At 50.8% G+C, this 19,686-nt stretch overlaps 12 protein-coding genes across 12 annotated transcripts; 7 read left to right on the top strand and 5 right to left on the bottom strand.

The window, feature by feature from the left end:
* The first annotated feature begins 1 nt into the window (after position 1).
* P175DRAFT_0480000 (DUF3431 domain-containing protein) lies at positions 2-1,705 on the top strand. The gene is made up of 3 exons (XM_040895414.1): positions 2-696; positions 769-1,211; positions 1,306-1,705. The coding sequence occupies exons 1-3, from the start codon at positions 308-310 to the stop codon at positions 1,515-1,517; spliced, it is 1,044 nt and encodes a 347-aa protein (XP_040752583.1). The 5' UTR covers positions 2-307; the 3' UTR covers positions 1,518-1,705.
* A 235-nt stretch (positions 1,706-1,940) lies between these two features.
* P175DRAFT_0501831 (putative dephospho-CoA kinase) lies at positions 1,941-3,306 on the top strand. The gene has a single exon (XM_040897253.1). The coding sequence runs from the start codon at positions 1,989-1,991 to the stop codon at positions 2,805-2,807; it is 819 nt and encodes a 272-aa protein (XP_040752582.1). The 5' UTR covers positions 1,941-1,988; the 3' UTR covers positions 2,808-3,306.
* On the top strand, positions 3,143-3,781 carry P175DRAFT_0532566 (uncharacterized protein; the record flags this gene model as incomplete). The annotated part of the gene is made up of 2 exons (XM_040899975.1): positions 3,143-3,365; positions 3,420-3,781. 2 exons carry the CDS (start codon positions 3,143-3,145, stop codon positions 3,779-3,781), a joined length of 585 nt encoding a protein of 194 aa, XP_040752581.1.
* On the bottom strand, positions 3,417-4,730 carry P175DRAFT_0479995 (uncharacterized protein). The gene is made up of 3 exons (XM_040895413.1): positions 4,605-4,730; positions 4,175-4,549; positions 3,417-4,124 (listed from the first exon to the last, which is right to left on the bottom strand). The coding sequence occupies exons 1-3, from the start codon at positions 4,671-4,673 to the stop codon at positions 3,897-3,899; spliced, it is 672 nt and encodes a 223-aa protein (XP_040752580.1). The 5' UTR covers positions 4,674-4,730; the 3' UTR covers positions 3,417-3,896.
* A 272-nt stretch (positions 4,731-5,002) lies between these two features.
* On the top strand, positions 5,003-6,037 carry P175DRAFT_0479993 (zinc-finger domain-containing protein). The gene is made up of 3 exons (XM_040895412.1): positions 5,003-5,347; positions 5,523-5,690; positions 5,768-6,037. The coding sequence occupies exons 1-3, from the start codon at positions 5,027-5,029 to the stop codon at positions 5,864-5,866; spliced, it is 588 nt and encodes a 195-aa protein (XP_040752579.1). The 5' UTR covers positions 5,003-5,026; the 3' UTR covers positions 5,867-6,037.
* A 271-nt stretch (positions 6,038-6,308) lies between these two features.
* On the bottom strand, positions 6,309-6,860 carry P175DRAFT_0532563 (YjbQ family protein; the record flags this gene model as incomplete). Its single annotated transcript, XM_040899974.1, has 2 exons — positions 6,309-6,467; positions 6,585-6,860. The coding sequence occupies 2 exons, from the start codon at positions 6,858-6,860 to the stop codon at positions 6,309-6,311; spliced, it is 435 nt and encodes a 144-aa protein (XP_040752578.1).
* Positions 6,861-7,202: 342 nt separating this feature from the next.
* On the bottom strand, positions 7,203-7,671 carry P175DRAFT_0557855 (uncharacterized protein; the record flags this gene model as incomplete). The annotated part of the gene is made up of 3 exons (XM_040900801.1): positions 7,203-7,246; positions 7,299-7,378; positions 7,445-7,671. 3 exons carry the CDS (start codon positions 7,669-7,671, stop codon positions 7,203-7,205), a joined length of 351 nt encoding a protein of 116 aa, XP_040752577.1.
* Positions 7,672-8,493: 822 nt separating this feature from the next.
* Positions 8,494-10,222, top strand: P175DRAFT_0438040 (F-box domain protein; the record flags this gene model as incomplete). Its single annotated transcript, XM_040893889.1, has 2 exons — positions 8,494-8,816; positions 8,896-10,222. 2 exons carry the CDS (start codon positions 8,494-8,496, stop codon positions 10,220-10,222), a joined length of 1,650 nt encoding a protein of 549 aa, XP_040752576.1.
* A 479-nt stretch (positions 10,223-10,701) lies between these two features.
* Positions 10,702-11,523, top strand: P175DRAFT_0437450 (BTB/POZ domain-containing protein; the record flags this gene model as incomplete). The annotated part of the gene is made up of 3 exons (XM_040893853.1): positions 10,702-10,880; positions 10,934-11,061; positions 11,120-11,523. Coding segments are annotated over 3 exons (711 nt in total), but the record flags the coding sequence as incomplete, so codon positions are not given.
* A 593-nt stretch (positions 11,524-12,116) lies between these two features.
* Positions 12,117-16,325, bottom strand: P175DRAFT_0248974 (putative inositol polyphosphate phosphatase). Its single transcript, XM_040892691.1, has 6 exons — positions 16,121-16,325; positions 13,665-16,041; positions 13,404-13,613; positions 13,090-13,349; positions 12,373-13,040; positions 12,117-12,324 (listed from the first exon to the last, which is right to left on the bottom strand). Exons 1-6 carry the CDS (start codon positions 16,166-16,168, stop codon positions 12,249-12,251), a joined length of 3,639 nt encoding a protein of 1,212 aa, XP_040752574.1. The 5' UTR covers positions 16,169-16,325; the 3' UTR covers positions 12,117-12,248.
* A 449-nt stretch (positions 16,326-16,774) lies between these two features.
* On the top strand, positions 16,775-17,906 carry P175DRAFT_0248995 (CHY zinc finger protein). The gene is made up of 6 exons (XM_040892692.1): positions 16,775-16,917; positions 16,990-17,033; positions 17,115-17,188; positions 17,285-17,346; positions 17,425-17,526; positions 17,578-17,906. Exons 1-6 carry the CDS (start codon positions 16,913-16,915, stop codon positions 17,657-17,659), a joined length of 369 nt encoding a protein of 122 aa, XP_040752573.1. The 5' UTR covers positions 16,775-16,912; the 3' UTR covers positions 17,660-17,906.
* pre6 (proteasome core particle subunit alpha 4) lies at positions 17,727-19,144 on the bottom strand. The gene is made up of 5 exons (XM_040897252.1): positions 19,005-19,144; positions 18,924-18,930; positions 18,818-18,870; positions 18,343-18,730; positions 17,727-18,260 (listed from the first exon to the last, which is right to left on the bottom strand). Exons 1-5 carry the CDS (start codon positions 19,030-19,032, stop codon positions 17,921-17,923), a joined length of 816 nt encoding a protein of 271 aa, XP_040752572.1. The 5' UTR covers positions 19,033-19,144; the 3' UTR covers positions 17,727-17,920.
* Between the last annotated feature and the right edge of the window lie 542 nt (positions 19,145-19,686).

Here is a 19,686-nt window from a genome sequence, read left to right as displayed (position 1 = left end):
CCCGACAAGAACTGCGACTCATTTCTCAACCCCTGGACATCGACATCTACTCCTTATTTTCCGATTTTTCCCTTCTTGCTGTCCCCCTCTTCTTTACCTTTCCTACGTCTATTTATCTGACTCCTCTAACTTTCGGCTGACGTCGACTCTGCCGCCATGCGCGGCTGCTTAGTCGGTTTGGCTTGACGCTTGAATACCATACCACCTGGGAGCGCATAGAGACGATAATCTATCTCTTTGAAGAGAGAGAGAGAGAGAGAGAGAGAGAGAAAAGGCGTGTTTCTTTGTCGCCATCGCAGCGACCGCCATGTTGTTCTTCCCTAGCGGAGTCAACAGCCCGCGCCGTCGCAATAAAGCGAAAGCGATTTTCTTGACCATCTTGATTATCTGCGCTCTGTATCTCCTGTTTTTCTCCAACAAGTCAGGCCACCACCGGATCGATCCAACGATATATGATTCCGGTACGCAGAATGGGCCAAACCGCGATTTGCGCTCGGGTCAGGCATCCCCGTCGTCGTCGCACCAGCTTCCCGCGATCCGCAAGAGCCTGGTCGTGGCCAGCATGAAGAATGATGATGTTTCATGGTTGGACCAGTTCTTCCCGGACTGGTATAAGAGAATTTATGTGGTTAATGATGAGCATGCCAAGTGGCCGGTGCCGCGAAATAAGGGTAGAGAGTCGATGGTGTATTTGACGTAAGTGTTTGCTAACTTGTCGCGTTCACCCCCTTTTGTTTTGGCCTTCTGACCTCTTGTGTATGTGTATAGATACATCATCGATAATTATGATAACCTGCCCGATTCGATCCTATTTATCCATTCGCAACGTTACCAATGGCATAACGACGATCCATACTATGACGGAGTCCCCATGCTGCGCAATTTCCAATTCCCCTACCTCCAGAAACAAGGCTATGTCAATTTGCGATGCGCTTGGGTCTTGGGCTGTCCCGAGGAGATCCATCCTTACTCTGATACACACCGCGAGGCAGTTCACGCTGGGGAATATTTCAAAACCGGATTTATGGAGCTATTCCCCGGGGTCGAGGTGCCGGAAGTAGTGGGTGTCTCGTGCTGCGCGCAATTCGGCGTTACGAGCTGGAAGATCCGCGAGCGGCCAAAGAGCGATTATGTCCAATTCCGAAAGTGGCTGCTGGAGACGCCGCTGACCGACGATCTGAGTGGACGGATAATGGAATATTCCTGGCATAGTACGTACCTAGGTTCTGGGAGAGGAGCCCTCCTCCCCCGGGTTCTTGCATATATGTATATATATATATATGGAGACAACTAACCCCGATGCAGTGATTTTCGGAAAAGAAGCTATCCACTGCCCAACAGCTGAAGAGTGCTACTGCAAGGTATTTGGCTTGTGCAATCTTGTTTGCCCTAGCGAGGGTCAATGCAACGGCCGCTATGTACTGCCTCAATATTCCACTCTTCCTAAAGGGTGGCCGTATGTCGGCTGGCATGGAGAGAAACAAGACCCGAGCGCAGGCGGACTTCCAGCGGTCTGATCGAATCTCCGTCGCTTGAGGAAGTGGCAGGGTATAAGACGGAGAGGAGATTGTTGATTGCATACCTATGATTGAATGATGAATTGCAGGGATTATTAATGTACACCTTATGATACAAAACTAGATGGATAAAGCCACGAACTCTCATCTTACTGAATCTTGAATCTTACTGAATCTAATGACGAAAGGTGTATCCCTCGAATCTAGAGCAATGCCACGGTTGTACTCCGTATATAAAGTAAATTGTATGTATGTATACTAGTAGGTTAGTGGAGCCGAGGTTGGTTCCAGTTGCCGCCCGGAGAAGACAAACCGCAGAAGCTCCCCTCCTCCCCCCCCCCCCTCATCTTACTATCTATATACATCACTACCTTACCTACTATAAGGGCAAAGCTGTTCCAGATCTAATCCACCCACATTACCAAAAAAAAAATTAAGAATAAAAGAACAAAAGAAAAGAACAAGAACAACATGCTTATAATCGGCCTTACCGGCTCAATCGCCACAGGCAAATCCACCGTCTCCTCCATCCTCTCCTCCCCTCCCTACGCTCTCCCCATTGTCGACACCGATCTTCTCGCCCGCAAGGTCGTCGAACCAGGTACATCCGGCTACAATGCAATCGTCAGCTACTTCGGCCCCAGCACGCCGGATCTCCTTCTCCCGCCATCACCGGAGGACGCCAGCGGGAGTCGACGCGCCCTGAACCGCCCCGCGCTGGGACGCCGAGTCTTCGGAACAACAGAGGAGCGGAAACGCGACCGGACGATCCTGAACAAGATCGTGCATCCCGCTGTGCGGTGGGAAGTCTACAAGGCGCTCCTCTACTACTACCTGCGCGGGCATTGGGCGGTGGTGCTCGATGTGCCGCTGCTGTTTGAGTCCGGGATGGATCTGATCTGCGGGACGGTGGTTGTGGTGGGGGTTTCGGATCCCGCGGTGCAGATGGCGAGGTTGAGGGCGAGGGATACACATCTCACGGCTGAGGATGCGGAGAACCGGGTGAGGAGTCAAGGGGATGTGAAGGGGAAGGTGGAGAAGGCGGAGTTTCGGGGCACCGCGGATGCGCGCGGCGTGATTGTTTGGAATGATGGCGATCGGGTGGATCTGGAGCGCGAGGTCCAAAGGGCTGTTCAGACGATCGGGGGGTCCAGTCCGAAGTGGTGGGCTTGGGTGTTGTTGTTGGCGCCGCCGCTGGGGGTTGGTGTTGCGGCGTGGAATTTGGCGGTTAATTATTCGACACGGAGGAGGTGGGAGAGGAAAGCGGCGGCCGAGAAGGCAAAGCTGTAGTAGTAGGAGGAGTAGGAGTAGTAATAACGTACTAATCTATTTCTTACAAACTTCCAGTACCTTTTGAGTTCTGCTGTTTGATATCACAAAAGGGGGAGGCGAGTTTCAAGTCTCGGAATAGGGTCATGGGAACTTAGATCAGAATGTCTCTGCTCTGGTTTCCTAATTTATTCGAGTATCACAACTTCCCCCCCCCCCTTTGATCCACCACGACCCAATCGGGATAGCACGACCTTTAATTATAAATGCCACTTTTCATCTTTTTAACTTTGAACTCTGTCTAGCTGCGAGGATAGAGGTTGATTCCAGTCCCAAGCATTGAATGCTTGTCCGAGATGTTCTTCTGTCTCTGCGGTACCTCATACCTCGTTGAAGGACTACATACAGAAAACCCTCGTCCGGTGCATTCGACACCACAACGGCTTGAGACCTCGCGCGCCCCGCTTCCAATGCAGTTTCGTCCACAGCCGGCGAGAGATGATCTAGAAATGAGAGACTACAGGCCAGGTAAGGTGCCTGCCATTTTGATTACTCCCGTGGCGGAAGAGCCAGAGGTATGTTCTTATGAGTTACATCAGATCAAGTATTTGGCTGCATACTAACATGGAGCAGCTAGCTCATACAGGGGCCAAAGACCCCAATTGAACTCCACCCCGGTCCACCCGCGAGGGATTCTGAAGCCTCGCACAGATAGGTTTCCCTACGATGGTACTCGCCAGTCACAGCCAATCCAGAGACAGTCAGGGCACGTCCGTATCGATATTGGAGGACAATCCAACTCCGAACCAGTATCTGACATTGTGAAAATCCGCGTCTATAGGCGAAATGGCAACACGGTGACTTCGGATCACAGCGCAGGCGTTGTGACTGAGAAAGTGAAAATCAGGCCGGGGGACGTGGTGATTTGCAAGCCCGGGTCGGAAGAACTAAGGATGCTCCGTATTGGTAACCCCCAAGAGCGGCGGCAGTGGTGATTCGCCCTGTATTCGAAGAGTGGTCGGAATTTGTGGGTGTATTAAGGTTGGCAATGGGCTGCTATACTTGTTTCTTATGGGCAACGCACGATCCATTCTTTTTTCGAGTGGCGTTTTATTTATGCTTGCGTTTCTTCTGTGGCTTACTGCCTCCAACTGTCCCATGGCGTCCGCCAGAGATGCTTGTCAACTGAGACAGCCTGACATGTCCAGTCTGATGCTTGTTCTTCTCCTTCTTTGAAGCTTTGTTCTTGGCTTTGTTGATCATTGCGTCGATATTTTCCGGATCTGCTAGATCACCGTCCTCATCCTCTTCGGATTCGGATTCTTCTGCGGTATGTACCTAAGAAACATTAGTATTAGTCAAAAAAAAAAAGAAAATAAAATACAAACCTTAGCTTTATTCTTTCGTTTGAAATTGCCGTACGCTTGTCGTCCTCCATAATTCATATCGTCATCATCAGCGTCAAGTGAATAGTCTGTGAGAACAAGAGGTTGCTGCGCATATTGATTGACTGCATCTGCTGCTCCAAAGTCGATGACCCATTCCGTTTCGCCTGCCTCTGCGGCTTGTCGAGAAATTGCTTCCCTGCGCTTATTTTCCTCTACAGCAAGGGCGGCCGAGATCGCCTCCAGGTCGGATGATGGTGTAACTGGGCTTTCGGGAGGGCCTGTTGATAGTCTGACTTTTTTGGGTGTCGGAGCATTGGAACCTTTAGCAGAAGCTGGCTGTGATGCTTCTTTGGAGGCAGCAGCACGTTGCATAAACTTCGAATGGAGTTAGCGACATTGAAGGAGAGAATCTCGGCAGGAACGTACATACCTTCATAGTCAGGAGACGTGAGGACATGGTTTTTTCAGGCTTTGAGCCGGAAGCTGGAGAGCTAGGCATGATGATTTGTATAACGGGATTCCAGTGTAGATCAATCCTCACTTGAATGGAATCAACCCCCCCCCCCAAAAAAGGCTGAAAATTTTTCAAAAAAACAAGATCGAAACAGTCAGGTACGAATGGATGGAGAAAACAATTCATTGCATCTCGAAAAGCGGCAGAAGAGGAAAATCGCAAGCGGCAGAATTTCACCGCAGCCACCAATACAGCGGCGCCGATTGGCTCCTCAAGCGTGCCGTGGAAGCTCCCGCAAACCTCAACCCTTCGACGAACTTCATCTCTCCTCCCGCCGTCTCCCGTCTATCCCACTGTCTGTCCTGCGTGCCAATTCGTAGCGACTCGCGTTGCCTACCATGTTGCCTACCCTTCGAAGCCGGATCGCGGCTCTTTCTTCGTCCTGGACCCCCCGCGCCGTCGCCCGGGCCAGTTACTCGACTACTGTCCCTCGTCTCTCCGAGAACCTCACACCTAAGCCCAATGTGTCGGAGACCAAGCCTACTACTGTTGACTCAATGGGAGCGTGGGATGCTGCGTTGAAGGAGGATCCGCAGCCCGCTGAGCGTGTCCGCGCCCTGCAGGCTCCCAACCGTGCCACTACTTGGGCTGCCAGCCAACAGCCGAGAGAGACTGCCATGAGCGGGCCTCGATTCGAGCAGACGATCATGGAACACCAGGTTCGTCAATTTCTCTAGATGATGTTGTCTTTTTTTTTTTTTTTTTTTTTGTTTTTCTTTTTCTCCCCCCATCTATCCGATTACGGAGGATGAAAACCGGGAAGAAATCGTCAACTTGATAGCGAAGCATATCCGATGGTGAATGATGAGTACTAACTATTTGCCAATTGTCTAGCCTACTCCCCTGGCCGCCATCGAACTCATCCACAAGCAACCCGTCCAATGGACAAAGGAAAGGGTTGTCGGCTGTGATGGAGGCGGTGGTCCATTGGGCCACCCCCGCATCTTCATCAACACCGACAAGCCTGAGATCGCTACTTGCGGCTACTGCGGCGTTCCCTACGTATGTAACATGCTTGCCTTGTCTGGTGCCACCGGAATACATACCTAACAGCGATGCTAACATGAATTGTATGATAGGCCCACGAGCAGCACCGCGCGTACCTCGCATCTCTTCCCGCTACCAGCTACCCTCTTGCCCCTACCGGCGATGCCGCCGCCGACGTGAAAGAAAACTAGTGTATGACTGAGTTGGGAGCAGCGGTCGAGATAGGATTGTTTCATTGCTGGCGTTGATGCATGTTTTTTCTTGTTCGTTTTCGATTTTCCCGCCCATTTCTTCTTTCGGGCGATTGTACAGTTGTTGTGTACCAGACCAATGAAGCTAGAATAAAAAATCCTTCAACTTTCATTTCCTTCCGGTCTAAAGAGGGACCTTTCTCTCTAACCATACGCAGCATATCATGCGTATGGGGTTCGTAAGCGAACTATATTCTCTAGAATCGTCGTCATATCGGATACGAGATTCGAACCCAAGCGCCAATCAAACTCGATCCATCTGTCCAACCCAATGATATCCTGGGTGTATGTAAATCATAGGTAAGCAAATGCTCCCGAACAATCCTAATCCCATCATCGTCATCATCATCATCATCATCATCATCATCAACAATGAATCACATCACGCCTTCTCACCCTGAATCGTCGCAACAACTTTCCTCGTGTGCCGACTTGCCCGGAACTCCAAATACCAGATTCCCTGCCAGGTCCCGGTAGCAAGACGACCATTGGAAATAGGGATGTTCACAGAAGCTCCAATGAGGGCGGATTTGATATGAGCCTATTAGAGTCAGCTCAGTGTTCACTTTCATCTCAACTGAACACCGCAACAGAGAAAAAAAAAAAAAAAAAAAAAAAAAAAAAAGATCCAGCTCCAGCTTGGCTTGGCTTAGCTTACCGGCATATCATCCTCCCCCTCGGCTGAATGCCTGTAGAGATTCCCCTTTCGATCCATCGGCGCAATTCGATCCAGTGCATCACTCATATCTTCGCGGACATCTTCATCCCAGTTTTCGTTTAGTGAAAGTGCGCAGCTCGTATGTTGGATGAAGAGGTTCAGCATGCCGACTTTGTAGTTGCGTAGCTCGGGGAGTTCGGAGAGGATGGTGTCGGTGATTAGGTAGGAGCCGCGCGAGCGGGGAGGGAGAGTGAATGATTTTTGGTACCAGGACATTTTCTTCTTTCTTTCTGGTTTTCTGTCTTCTTGTTTTTTTGTTGTGATGGGGTGCTGTTTCGTACTCGGTTGTTAAGAGGGGTTGAATGAGGAGGGATTTTTTTTTTTTTTTTGGAATGCTGCGGGGTAGTGGTTTGGTGGATTTTGGGGGAGGGAACAGGTTGAGTGGGATTATAGAGGGATTGATGCGTTTCAGGAAAGGGAAGGACTTACAGGGTCGATTGTTATAGGAAATACTTTCGATCTGATTGGGGTTTATGAAGAAGTCGATGGTTGAAGGAGAATCGATTTTTTGGAGGGGGGAAGGAAATATCGAATCGACGTCATTTTCTTGGTGTAGAGCTACAACTCTGCTGCGTTGCGTGCTATAGTGGAAACATTCACAACTACTGATCGTATTAATACGATTTCCATTGCCGTGATCATCTACAAGGTCACTTTCGCCGTCCATGGTTGACCATTTGGGTTTTCCGTCCAGGATATCATCGATGGCCCGTTGGCTGTAGAAGATATACGAGCTACATTCACGTTCAGATGCAAGTTAGTTACCATCTACCGTCAACGGCACCTCCCTCCCTCCCTACCTGCAAATGCCTTTCTCCATTTCTTCCATAGTCAATCGACTCCGGGAATAGCAACCACATCCGACGTCAGGATAGGGCTTCGACAGAACGCACGAGACCTTCGTAGGGAGTTCATACGTGGTCGACTTACTTCCGGAAGAATAGAACGAGAGCCCCTCCACCCCTTTGGTGAAGATGATACTGGACTTGTGGAAGATCGCAGCCCATTGGAACGGGGCTATCAGCATGGACTCAGACTCAGGGATCACTTAGTGATTGCTCACCCTATGACGCTTCGCAGACTATGCTTTATTCCGTGATAACCAGCGGACTAAACTAAGCCTTCCTTTCTTTCTTTTTTTCCTTCAGCTCCACACGATTGTTTCCACCCCCTACACACCCCTGCTGCGTCTAAGCCTGGAGTGTTGCTCCAAGTACTAATAGTCTAATACATTATAAATATAATATCAAGGGACCCGATCAACGCGTCGAGATTCGGCTGGTTTCAGATTTTTCTTTCTCTTTTGAGGATGAATCCTTTCAAGGAACTAATCCCTGAGCCAATCTCTGGATAGGAATCCTGCGACTAACCACCAAACTGTTTAATATAACCGCCTGGATGAAACGCCCCCTGCAGGTTCCTCTGAATCCCTAATCTTGGGATCTTGGCACCATCACAAACGGCTCCAGAGAGAGATTGATAGGGTAGTTAAAAATACCCTGAGCGGGGGGAATGCATGCATGAATGAATGAATGGATGGTGATTCGGGGGGAGGTTTCCCTTGAACCAAACAGTGAAAGAGAGTGAGTACTTTGAGTCGGGATATGCGGTAAGATGCAGGTTATAGTGATGGATGTAGTGAAATAAATCAATCTCCTTTTGTTCTCTTGCTCTCAATCCCTCCTTTCGCTTAGTTGGCATCCTCCGCCGCCATCATTTATTTCTGACACACGCGCGCGCTCTCTCTCTTTCTTTCTCTTCCTTTCCTTCCGTCCTGGTCGTTCTTCCATTTCTCCTGTTTCTTCTGCTACTCCTGCTACTCCATGCCTTCCACCCCCTCTTACGCACCATGGGATTATTGAGCCGACTTCGTGGCCGCTCCAAAAGCCAGGGCGGTGCGGGGGTTGCTGTGAGCTATGAGCACCTCCGCACTGATACTCGTTATGACCGCGTCCCTTCCATCTCCGGGTTTGCTACGGATCAGACAAAGAGGCTCCCTTCGCAGGTTCTATCTCGGATTCTCGCTTTCGTCTGTCCCCATGCTGTCGATGGCTCCTACGATACTTCAGAGGAGTCGATGACCGAAGATGGCTGCATGCTTTGTGACATGCGCGATCTGGCGCACTGTGGACTGGTCTGCAAGCGCTGGTATCCAGTGGCTCAATCTTTGCTGTAAATCCATCCCCATCACTCGTGAATCTGAAATGCTTTCCACTGACCTGATTTGCCTCGTGTGTGTGTGTGTGTGCAGATACTCCCATGTTCGCATTGACCCCGTCCACTACTGCGAACTCGAGGTGGAACTGGCAGCCAAACGGAAACAACACTCGTTCTTCGACCGCAATGCGGATCCGATCGATGCACCGCAAGTGCGATTGGCGCTTTTTATGCGATCTGTTCGACAATCACGAGGGCTGGGAGCGATGGTACTCTCGCTGCGTATGCCGTACATGACCCGCGAGGCGAACAAAGCAGAGATCGCCCGGACTGTCTCGGTATTGCCCAACGTTCGCTACGTTGACTTACCGTCTGGAATCTACAGCGACGATCCGACATGTCTCACTCTGAAACGAGAGCTCATGGCTCGCTGCCTAGATCTACGTCGCATGAGCTATCGTCGCGGAGCGGAGGGGAGCTTCGTTCAACTTCCCGGTTCCCAGCTTTGGATGAACCTGGAGATCCTGGAACTGTCACATCTACAGGTGGAGCCGAGTACTCTTCGTCTTGGCTTGGCTTCCTTCCCTCGACTTCGCGAGCTGACCATGGACAATCTCCCCTTGCTGGATGACTCGGTCTTTACTGCCTCCCAGTCCCTTCCTCCATTCCCAGCCGTGCAGCGCCTTACTCTTCGAGATATCCCGAATGTCACAGCAAGCGGGCTTGCTGAATTTCTCTCCCTTCCCCTTCATCGACAATCTTTACTCTATCTCACATTATCCTCGACTGGAGTCGTCCCTTGGAGCTTGCATCGAATTCTGTCTGCAGCGCCGGAGCTCCGGTCGTTGCTGGTGATTCAGGAAGTGACGCGGTCTTTCCCACCCGAGAAGATTCCCCCCCTCGCGTCAAGGTCCCTGGAGCTGCTACACTACGAGATCACGTCTGCCTCGGGTTCCTACGGCGTTCTCCCTAAAGCTGCTTCGTATTATGCTTACCTGATCTCGGGCTTGATGACCAACGCCCTCCCGGCGCTTCGTGATATCTATGTTCGTGACGCGGACTTCCCCGAAGCGCTTCTCCTTACACCCCCGCCTCGTCTTCTGGGCGGCGGTGAAACGGGACCCCAATTCCTCGGTGGCGGCCTTGCGCAGCCACTCAATGTGTACAGCAAGGGGCTAGATGAGCTGGAGTGGAATTTCACGCCATATGAGCCACTCTCCACCCACGGTCGACGAGACAGTACCACCCGACCTGTTAGTTTCCACGACCCACAACTCAGTCGGTCTTGGGGAGGTGAAGCACGAAAGAGCGTGTTGGTTGGCAACGGCTTTGGCGGGTTCCTGGCCATTCCTGTCGAGGACGGCCGACCGAAGAGTAGTGGTGGCTGGAGACGAGAGAGCCGTCAGGATCTGTGGCGGTGATTTCACGTTCTCCGGTGTGGGCGGGCAGACTTTGTTTATTGGATGAATACGAAATAATGTCATAATGCACATAGCTTTGGTTTATATGGTAGGTACATAATAATGCATGTATTTCTTGTTGGCAAGACTCCATGGCCCTAATGGGAAGGGACTGCGACACACAAAAACCTCTTTCCGTTTCTAGAGGATTTGGAATCTAACAAGAGACATCCCTTTTTATCAGCGTTTATTCCCCTTCAGGATACATCCATCCATCATTTCCATCATTTCCATCTTCCCTCCTATTCAAAATGAATCGAGATGGGCCTTTCCCCGAGCGACCTGTGGCCAACCAAACCCGTAGTATCATCCAGACATGGCAGCACGAGGACGCAGTGGTTCTGAAATACAAGTCCAAAGTTTACGCCCGACAACAATTAGCCCTCTCCATTCGACGGTAATCCCCTGCCCTGGTCCCCGTTGGCATCCTGGATCCTGCAAGATCCCAGCTCATACATGATGACAGTTTACTGCCTAATTTAGAGCTGAGTGATTTTGTCATTGTTTGCGGCGAAAAGAGCTTCAGGTGTCACAAAGTGATCATCTGTGTGCAATCATTGGTCGTCAAGGAATACTGCAGGACTCCTTTGCAGGTGAGAATTGTCACTCTGGCTCTACTGTACTTACTTTACTGTTCATGGGGTATTAACTTGACCAGGCGCTTCGGATCAGATTCCATCCCCTCGTTGTCCAGATGATGCTCGAGTACCTGTATACCTGCAATTATCATTTCTATCTAGATTACAATTTCCCCACCCGGTTCCAAGCTGAAGGACAAACAGTGCCCGCAGATTATGTTGGTATATTTTGCCTCCCTCGATCATCAGCTATATTGGAACATTTCCTGACGCTGTCTAGATCGCCTGGATTGCTGTGAACTCTCTTTCCACTTACAGATGCACATCCTGGCAACCCGTCTCCGTATTGTAGGGTTGAAGTACCTGTCAACCTACAAGGTCCTGGAAGTCTTGTACCGATCATCTTTTGCCACCGTTCTTCCGCGGTTCGCCCGCGAGGTATATAAGCTCATCACGCGGAAAAACGCCATGATGCGGAGGGCGGTTGTTGGATATGCAACCCGGGTTCTAGGGGGGGCTAGGAGCCGGAATCATTTCGATAGACGATTCCCGAGCTACATATTACAAGAGCTCCCGGAGTTTGCGTTTGATCTCGGAGTGGAGTGCCTAGATCAGTTTGGTTGTACGTTTTTTCAGAGCGAGAGTACTGGTTATGAAATAGAGCAGAGGCAATGGGTGTGTTAGTTTGTAGATTCTGTTAGGACTATTCTCATCGCTGGTTGGTAGCATTCGGGATACTTATTCCATTCAAGCACATATCTTTACTCCTCCATACGTTCTTGACATGGTATATGCTATCCCCGAGAAATCAAACTAGCACGGCCCTCCCACGAGCAACGCCGCAATATCATGACTCTCCAGCTCCACACTTATACTCGGTCCTCACGCACCCCAAGTCCTCGCCCGTCCAAACATCCCGAAGCCGAAGCCGAAACCCAGCCCGGGGTTAACCCCCCCCCCCCCCCCCATTTATACGGATGCGCAGCGCGACCGATTACAGGGTCCTGATGAAAGGCGAGAAGATATTTGTTTGCGAGGATAACCAAGGTGCGGGTTAAGACCGCATCTACTCCGGACATCCCCACAGATCCTGGACCCCAAGAAGTAGTAGGGCCATCAACAGTGCACGGGGCTATTATATACATCTCATACGACGGTTCGCCTGGATGATATTATTATTACAAGTCCGGCCTCCCAGCCAGGCAGCTCTATCTATCCCTTCCGCCATCATGATACATGTCTATCGTGAGTCATTAGTCATACACGTCACCTTGTCTGCAGGCTCTAGAGCAAGACGAGGCGACGGAGGAAGTATGTAGTACTGTACTTCATGCTATCCGCGCCATCCACGAGTCAGGCAACCAAAACAACCCCCAATCTCTAGCAGCAAATATACATAAAAAGCACACTTAGTTTCCTTTCCCCACGATCAGAGCCCGTGCTTGTTTGGCATCTGTTCCGAGAACGTTGATGAGATACTCAATGCTGTAAGACATTAGTCAAGGTTCATTGGTTGAAAGGGCAAACACTCACCTCGCCTCTGATGCAAGCCTTCGCTTTTCGCCTTGGAAATCCTTCTGGCAGGCGTCCCATACCGTGGCTCGGTGTTCGGGGAGGACCGTCTTGACCCGGAGCTTGAATCGTGCACTCACTGGTCGGTGATCGGATGCTCGGACCTCGTGGCGTCGATATTCGAGTTGTTTGACTCTACCGAGTCCTCTGTAAAGAACACGGTCACACCAGGCAGGCGAACGCCTCTTGTCGCTCGAGTCGTACTCGTCCGTGCCCACATCATACTTGTACGTCGGGGCAAACGTGATCGGTGACTCCTGAAATGACCGCAGTCGGAATCCAGGGTTTTTGCGTCGGGATGCAAGAAGCTGATCGCGGTCCAGCAGCTTTGCGAGATTATTGTTGCGGATGTCCTCAATAATCACATTCCGCGGTATCGAGTCAATGCGGTAGTTGAGATCACCATTCAGCAGACAAATCTCATGGTCCATGATCATTGACCCATCCCCACCGCTCACGAAATGATCTAAGCGAGCAGTAAGGCTAGTCTCCACGGGTAGCGACTCAGTCTCTAAAATGGCTGCAATATCAGTGTTGCGGTGTGTGGTTTGCGACTGCCCTGCTGCCAGGTGACAGTTGACGAAACACAGAGAGCTGTCGTCCAGGACAAAACGGAGAATAAGAGCACCCTAAGCAATTAGTCTCTCGGCTTGCGAAAGACCTGGTCAAGAAACTCACCTTATTTCCGTGCAGTCCACCCATACCCCGTTTTACTTCAGCAGCGCTAATATCCGTAATCCTCTTCCGTTCCTTGTGCTTGACAAACACACAAGTAAAAAGACCAATCAGGTTAGCACTGTGCAGGAGCACGTAAGACTCCTCCAAAGGCATGCAGTCATTGATACAGCTGGTAAGATGCTCCATCCACACCCGGTATTGTCGGCTCATATGCTCCTTATCCCCGCTATCCTTCTTCTTGCTTCCCAGGAGCAAGCTCTCTGCAGGCTGATGTTAGTTATCTGCTCGTGTTCACTCGTGAAAGAAAAACATACTGGCTGTAATTTTCTTGTTCTCAAGATCAACCAATTCTTGGAACCCGAAAACCAGAATCTCGGGCGGATGTTCCGGATGGATTGCATCTTGAATAAAGGACGATGTGCGTACGCTGCCCGGAGTGGAAGCGCCAGCGTTCCAGGTCAAAACCACAGCACTAATCTCTCGGAACGTGCAAAACTCCACGTCTCTATTCTGCATCTGAGATTCTATTTTGTTGTTAGCTTGTGATTTAAATCCTCTCGGGCCAATAGACCTACCCAGCCAGTCGTCCTCCAACATTCCATCCCATAGGCGGATGCAGTTGTCTGTTCCTAGGGAAGTCACCTGCAGACGGTTCATCGTCCACACACTACTTGAGTCGAGTAAAAACGAACAAACAGGGCTATTGTGTGCGCACCAGTCCTTGACTACCTTCCATGGGTTCGTATTCGTATCGTAAACGTAGATCATACCGGTTTTGTAGGCGGCCCAAAGATAGTCGCCCACAATCCCCAAGCAGTTGATTTTATACACGCTGACATTCACCACGCCCAGGCACACGTAATCTCTGGAAGAGTAGACAGTTACTTTCCCATCGGCATGGCCAAGGTATATTCTTCCGCCGTTCTTCGTGGTAAAGGCCCCAGAGGTAACGTCTCCCGTGTGATGAGATCCTAAAGGCCGCTTCAAGACTTTGAACAAAGTATCGTCACGGGCATTCGGTTGGTACACGTGGACTTCCCTACCCGTGGCCAGCCACAGGGTATCACCCACAACCATCGAAAACGTATGTCCTCTAGCAACCCTGTCATAAGGGTTGTGGTAGCTGTACTGGAGGTTCGGGACACCTGTTTCGTCCGGTGGCCATATGAGCAAGCGACCTTCGTCATCAAGAGTCCACATTTCTTTCTTATGCCGTAGAATCTTGATAACCTCCCGTCGAGAAGGGTATGACCGCGAAGCCACAATCGATCCCGTCAGAATATCAATTTCGTGGATTTCTCCACTGTTTGTACCAATCCATAAACGCTGGCCCTCATCTTCAAGACCTACCCCTGGTTTGAAGGCTAACGATAAACTCTTAACCGTTTCGCCGTGGCTGAGGCTCATGAGCTGTTCACCAGTGGTAAGGTCCCAAACACGGGTAATGTAACCAGTTGTGCACACATGTCTCCCACAAACGTCCATGAGCCGAGTATCATAGCGAGTGTTGATTTCTTGAGGCCCTGACTTCAGGAGTGGGGGTCGTCTGTTTGTGTTCGATGCGTCTGGATAGTCAGTTTGTATGGGGGGGTCCTCCGGGACTTGCTCGTCTTCGCTCGGAGCGGGTCGCACGCGCTGGCGGTCTACTATTACCGGGCGTTCCGGGACGGATGGAGGGGGCGCTAGCTTTGTCTCCCGGGAAAACGAGGGCTGGCGTTGGACTTGCTTGGGAGGTTTTGTCTCCACTGGCGTCTGCTGACGTGGGTCAATTCTGGAGATAGGTCTAGGGAACACTGAAGCATCGAGAGGAGCTGTCTGTCTAGGGGGGGACCGGCCGGTCCTTCGTGATACGGACGAATTTCGTGGAGGGAGGCCTGGCGGGTCATGCGGGCTGTCGGTCGTCTTGAGTAGACGCGCAGATAACGGTGCACTCGCAAGAGCTGCAGGTTGCGCCGATGGACCCTTGGGAATCTGAACCATCAAGGGCTTTGTCTCGCGCGATGGTTCCGGGACTGGTTGGCGCCGTGAAGCCGACGAATCTCTGCTAGCTCGCACACTTCCAGGGAGAGGAGCAGGGGATCTTTCCTTCGACCGTCGGGACGGAAGCTCGGGGCCAACAGGCGGCGGAGACTGTCGAGAAAGCGGCCGAGGGGGCTGGGCTGGCCTTGTAGCTGAGGGTCGGTGCGGGGAAGATTTCTCGGGGCTACTAGGAGGGGTACTAAACGGCGACACGCGGTCTTCAGAGGACGCCCGTTGGGGGCGGAGAGCGAGCGAAGGATCATTGAAGGATAGAGCGGCCGGTTTCACAGGAATTCTGGGTTTTGCCGCTCGATTGGCGGTGGGAGGCAGTGAAATACTCTTGCCCTTTCGATCGGAGGGACTCCCACGGATGGACCCCACTGAAGTAGACAGTCCCGGAGATAAGTAGCCACCTGTATACTGTGTGGGAATGGATGAGGCGGTCACAGGGGTCGTTGGTCGACTGTATGAGCCCTTCTGCGAGGCGATGGGTAGAGGCTCTCGTGAAGCACTTGGCGGAGTGCGAGAAAAGCGGGAATCTTCACCACGGTCCCCGCCATAAGACCCAAACCCTCGGGGCGGAGACCGTGGAGAGTCCACCGTCAGGGTAGGCGCCAGCTGTGGCGAGGAGTGGAAATTCATCGACATGGGCCTGCTCTGCCGTCGTCCGGGAGAAATTCCGGGAGATCCGCCATTCCGCGAGCGAGAACCATTTGCACAATCATACCGCTGGCTAGGTGAGACGTCTGACACCGAAGCCCAGGGGGATATTGAACGAGGGAGGTCTAGAGATGCCCTAGAGGAAGAGCGGACATCGTCGCCGAGTTCAGGAGCCCGGAGGAAAGACGAGTCGTGTGAGCCGTTGGGCACAGCAGAAGGGGAACGACGATGTGAGAGATTCTCGAAATGGGATAGCAACGAAGACACAGGTCTCTATAGTTCAGAATCTGTTAGTGTTTTTTTTTGAACATCGACTGCTAAACGAAAACAAGGAGCTTGGCGCATGACGTACAATGGGGGCGCTATCCGTGGTGTCCTTGCCCTTGTCGTTTCCCTCCATGACGACAAATCCGGCACAAATGTTGGGTAGGAAGATTGATCATAGGCCCTCAATTGTGGATTTTGTACTATCCCACCGGGGGTTTCACGAGAAACGAGCGAAAGAACTGAATAGTGTAGACAGTTGGCAATTGCGAAAAGTGGGAAGTCGAGGAGAGGGCCTGGGCCGGGCGGGCTCTGACTACTTCAGGCGGAAGGGGTCAGAAGTAAGGAGTCGTTGATGCGAGAATACGAGGGGGAGATGTAGCAAGAGAATGAGAGACGGGTTTAATAGAGGAGGACTCCAGGCAAGATGAGACTTGAGGTTAAGGAGGCTTTAGCGATGGGATGAGACAGGGGGTGAAAGAAGGTGATGGAGGGGATGAAAAGAAGTTGTCAGAGAGGGCGGGAGACGACGACGAGTGGGGGGACGATGCCAAAAGGTTGCTGCTGCTGAAAACTCTAGAAGAAAAGGAGAAGAGAGAAAAGGAGCAAGTGTGCAGAGTGCGAAGAAAAAAGGAGAAAACGAAATGATCATCTCTTGCTGTTCCTCATCTCATCCCAGTCTCTCTCTCTCTTTCTCTGTCAACGTAAGTGTTTCCAAAGAGTCGCGTGGATTATTTTTAGCCTCCCGCTGTCTGAAGAACCGCAATTTATTCCAAGCACTAACCCTCACTTTTCAATCTCTGTTCCTCTACTACTAATAAAAATAATACCCTCAAGGTTCAGGTCTTTCCCTGGTCACCGGAAGAATTAAAGAACCACCATGTGGTGTGTGCCACATTCTCCTTCTTGCCCCTCTAACTACGATCTCTGTTGTAACTAACAACACTCATGGCATAGTAAACACATCCTCAATGCTCAGGTGGCCATTCGTTCTCCATGCTGTACGAACAGCCCTCCCCCTTCTGCCTCATCCTTATGCTACCGCGATGACTCGATTCTCATGAATTTCTTTCGCTTGACAGGCCGGAAATGGTTCGACTGCGCAGAATGCCACCACGAACAAGAAACTCATCCACTGGCCAAATCCGCCGAAATGGTACTTTCTCCTCTGATGGAACAATAACGGGACTGGGAGCTGTTTAAAAAAAATATATCATGGGGGTTCATGTTCTGTCTAATGGGTTGCTCATAGATCTTTGCGTGCAAAAAGTGCAAAAAGTGTTTCCGGAAAGATGCCTCGGAGTTTGAAGAAAGGTGCGTTTTCCTCTCAAGGAAAAAATATATATTTATGTTGCGTGAGAGAAATTATGCTCACTGTGTGACGACCTCTAGTGACGAATACTGCCCTCACTGCGATAACCATTTCGTAATCGACGCCGTCACCCCGAAGCCCACATTACAAGTCGAGGGAGAAGATGTCCGAATAGACTCCCGGTATGTAGAGTCTGAAACTTCCCCCGAAGATCAGATGCTGACACTGGATAGGATGCTCAAAGACGACCGGGTGCGCGGAGACCAGGAACGTTCCCTCTTCAACATCACAGATGCCGCCGATCGTCTAGGATAGACCAGACTCAAATAGATTACGACGATTACGACCTTTTATTATGTGGCATCGTTTGCCTCGCCAATAAGTCGCTACACGCCCCTTGTGCAAACCGGATTAGATATCCCGGTGTATACTTTCGCAACCGGTTTCTTATTTTTTCGTAAATTGCTCGCTTCGGCAAAGATATTATTCCAGAGATTAAACAGATAAAAGCACTAGTCTCATAGGTCAACGTAGCCCACGTAGCCCCTTCTAATCAGGTCGCAGCTGCTCCCAAGTCTACTCCCGGGACGTCTCACCAGCCTCCCCTCCACCAGACCGGGTTAGAATAGCCGCGGTGGTGGTGCCGGATCGACCGGTTTTCTTCTTCGCAGCCTCCTCCTGCTTCTCCGTTTCTATGCTCTTGACGTAGGACTCGATCTGGTCATCTGGAAGCATCTCGATCGTCTTACCGGGCGACATGATAGCCACCTCAATGTTCTTGGCCCCGGTCTGCACCACCTCCAGCAACGACTTGATGGTGAGCTGAATTGTCTGTTCGCGGTCCATATCATCCTGGTGGTTGCGCTCGAGGAACTCGCGAACAGTCTTGCTAGAACGACCAATAGCATTGGCTTTCCTGTATCACAAAACACAAATGCAGTCAGATACCCTTTCTTCGTCTTCATCCACACAACGCCATCAGACATGCAACAACATACCACGCAGAATAGATACCCGATGGCTCTGTCTGGTATAGCCTAGGTGTCTTGTCGTTCGGGTCAAATCCAACAACCAAGGTGCTGATACCAAAGGGCCGAACACCTCCGCTCTGTGTGTACCGCTGCTGCACGCCAGCAATGTATTTGGTGATGTATTCGATCGTGACGGGGTCCTCGACAGTAAGGCGGTGTGACTGGGCTTCTAAACGAGCTTTGTCAATAAGAATGCGAGCGTCGGCGTTCAGTCCGGCAAAGGCGAGGACGACATGGTTGTCCAGCACGGCGATCTTCGAGGGTGTAATGCGGGTATCTTGGAGTTTCAGAGCGGAGCGTTTCTCGCAGCCCAGTACGACGACATCCTTTCCTTTTACACCGACAGCGCAAGTTCCTGTAAAAGAAAGAAATATTGGATGAGCATCAGAAAAGTTGATGCCACATTCATTCCCCGAGTCAAAGAGATCCGCGAAACACTTACCTCTCTTGACGGCTTCCATGGCATATTCAACCTGGAAGACGTGCCCATCAGGGCTGGAGCATGGTCAGATTGTTGCATCCCCAGCTGGATAAGTGAATTTCCCTACCTGAAAACTAAGAATTCCAGTCAGCACAAGCGGTTCCTTCAGAAGCAAAGCAGCTATTCCCAGGAACCTAAGCTATCTTACCTGAAAGAGCTCGATCGTATCCGGACATTATGGGTAGCAGAAATGGTTGAGAAAAGCAATACAGCCAAGGAATCAAAAGAACTGAGTAGACAGAGTAGAGAAGAAAGAACAAAAAGAATATGCAATTCGTGGTATCGGAGTTGTAAGGTGTTGGAAATGGGGATTTAGCTTGGGCGATGACAGATGGAGGTGGACGCGAGGCCCGCGGTTGCCTCAGAGCTCCCCAAATGCCAAGCGCGCGGCTAACTGGCTATCCCGTCTGCATCTCCAAGTTGGTCTGAATAAGATGAACAAATCTAGAAAAAGGCCCTAATTCGCATAAATTACATTGTAAAGTTGGGAAATCTACAAGACAGATGATTCAGTACTAACGGAAGGCCAGAGGCAACTGTATTTCCGTCATGCTGGTGTGGGCCTTAAGACACTCTATCGCATCTCCCTGTATGTATACTTTATCCACATCCATCCCATCGGAAGAATACAATCGACTTCCAAGGTACTACTGAGGCGGGTCGATGGTGTAGTACTGACATGTAGATAGTGTGAAACGAAGTAGAAATACCATGTCGCTAAGCAGGCTTCTGTCCAAACCTAATGCAATTGATCCAGCCGAGGTCTTGAATCGACGCCGCTATATTGCAGCTCACTTCAGATAATGCTGTACATGATGATGATCGCTCAA

Source organism: Aspergillus ochraceoroseus (assembly GCF_002846915.1).
Source record: "Aspergillus ochraceoroseus IBT 24754 chromosome Unknown P175scaffold_4, whole genome shotgun sequence".
NCBI lineage: Eukaryota > Fungi > Ascomycota > Eurotiomycetes > Eurotiales > Aspergillaceae > Aspergillus > Aspergillus ochraceoroseus.
The sequence above is the reverse complement of the archived record's forward strand: the minus strand, read 5'-3'. Positions and strand labels throughout refer to the sequence as shown.

Excerpts from the sequence above, each read along its gene's own strand:
- P175DRAFT_0480000 (XM_040895414.1), top strand. The coding sequence starts at position 308 with ATGTTGTTCTTCCCTAGCGGAGTCAACAGCCCGCGCCGTCGCAATAAA. Across the intron at positions 697-768 it reads GAGTCGATGGTGTATTTGAC|ATACATCATCGATAATTATG; the intron begins GTAAGTGTTTGC and ends GTATGTGTATAG. Across the intron at positions 1,212-1,305 it reads AATGGAATATTCCTGGCATA|TGATTTTCGGAAAAGAAGCT; the intron begins GTACGTACCTAG and ends ACCCCGATGCAG.
- P175DRAFT_0501831 (XM_040897253.1), top strand. The coding sequence starts at position 1,989 with ATGCTTATAATCGGCCTTACCGGCTCAATCGCCACAGGCAAATCCACC.
- P175DRAFT_0479995 (XM_040895413.1), bottom strand. The coding sequence starts at position 4,673 with ATGCCTAGCTCTCCAGCTTCCGGCTCAAAGCCTGAAAAAACCATGTCC. Across the intron at positions 4,550-4,604 it reads CACGTCTCCTGACTATGAAG|TTTATGCAACGTGCTGCTGC; the intron begins GTATGTACGTTC and ends CTCCATTCGAAG. Across the intron at positions 4,125-4,174 it reads AACGAAAGAATAAAGCTAAG|GTACATACCGCAGAAGAATC; the intron begins GTTTGTATTTTA and ends AATGTTTCTTAG.
- P175DRAFT_0479993 (XM_040895412.1), top strand. The coding sequence starts at position 5,027 with ATGTTGCCTACCCTTCGAAGCCGGATCGCGGCTCTTTCTTCGTCCTGG. Across the intron at positions 5,348-5,522 it reads AGACGATCATGGAACACCAG|CCTACTCCCCTGGCCGCCAT; the intron begins GTTCGTCAATTT and ends CCAATTGTCTAG. Across the intron at positions 5,691-5,767 it reads GCTACTGCGGCGTTCCCTAC|GCCCACGAGCAGCACCGCGC; the intron begins GTATGTAACATG and ends ATTGTATGATAG.
- P175DRAFT_0248974 (XM_040892691.1), bottom strand. The coding sequence starts at position 16,168 with ATGGAGGGAAACGACAAGGGCAAGGACACCACGGATAGCGCCCCCATT. Across the intron at positions 13,614-13,664 it reads GTTGGAGGACGACTGGCTGG|AATCTCAGATGCAGAATAGA; the intron begins GTAGGTCTATTG and ends ACAACAAAATAG. Across the intron at positions 13,350-13,403 it reads GAACAAGAAAATTACAGCCA|AGAGCTTGCTCCTGGGAAGC; the intron begins GTATGTTTTTCT and ends ATCAGCCTGCAG.
- P175DRAFT_0248995 (XM_040892692.1), top strand. Across the intron at positions 17,347-17,424 it reads GCCTCGGAGTTTGAAGAAAG|TGACGAATACTGCCCTCACT; the intron begins GTGCGTTTTCCT and ends GACGACCTCTAG. Across the intron at positions 17,527-17,577 it reads GATGTCCGAATAGACTCCCG|GATGCTCAAAGACGACCGGG; the intron begins GTATGTAGAGTC and ends GACACTGGATAG.
- pre6 (XM_040897252.1), bottom strand. The coding sequence starts at position 19,032 with ATGTCCGGATACGATCGAGCTCTTTCAG. Across the intron at positions 18,731-18,817 it reads CATGGAAGCCGTCAAGAGAG|GAACTTGCGCTGTCGGTGTA; the intron begins GTAAGTGTTTCG and ends TTTCTTTTACAG. Across the intron at positions 18,261-18,342 it reads TCGGGTATCTATTCTGCGTG|GAAAGCCAATGCTATTGGTC; the intron begins GTATGTTGTTGC and ends TTTGTGATACAG.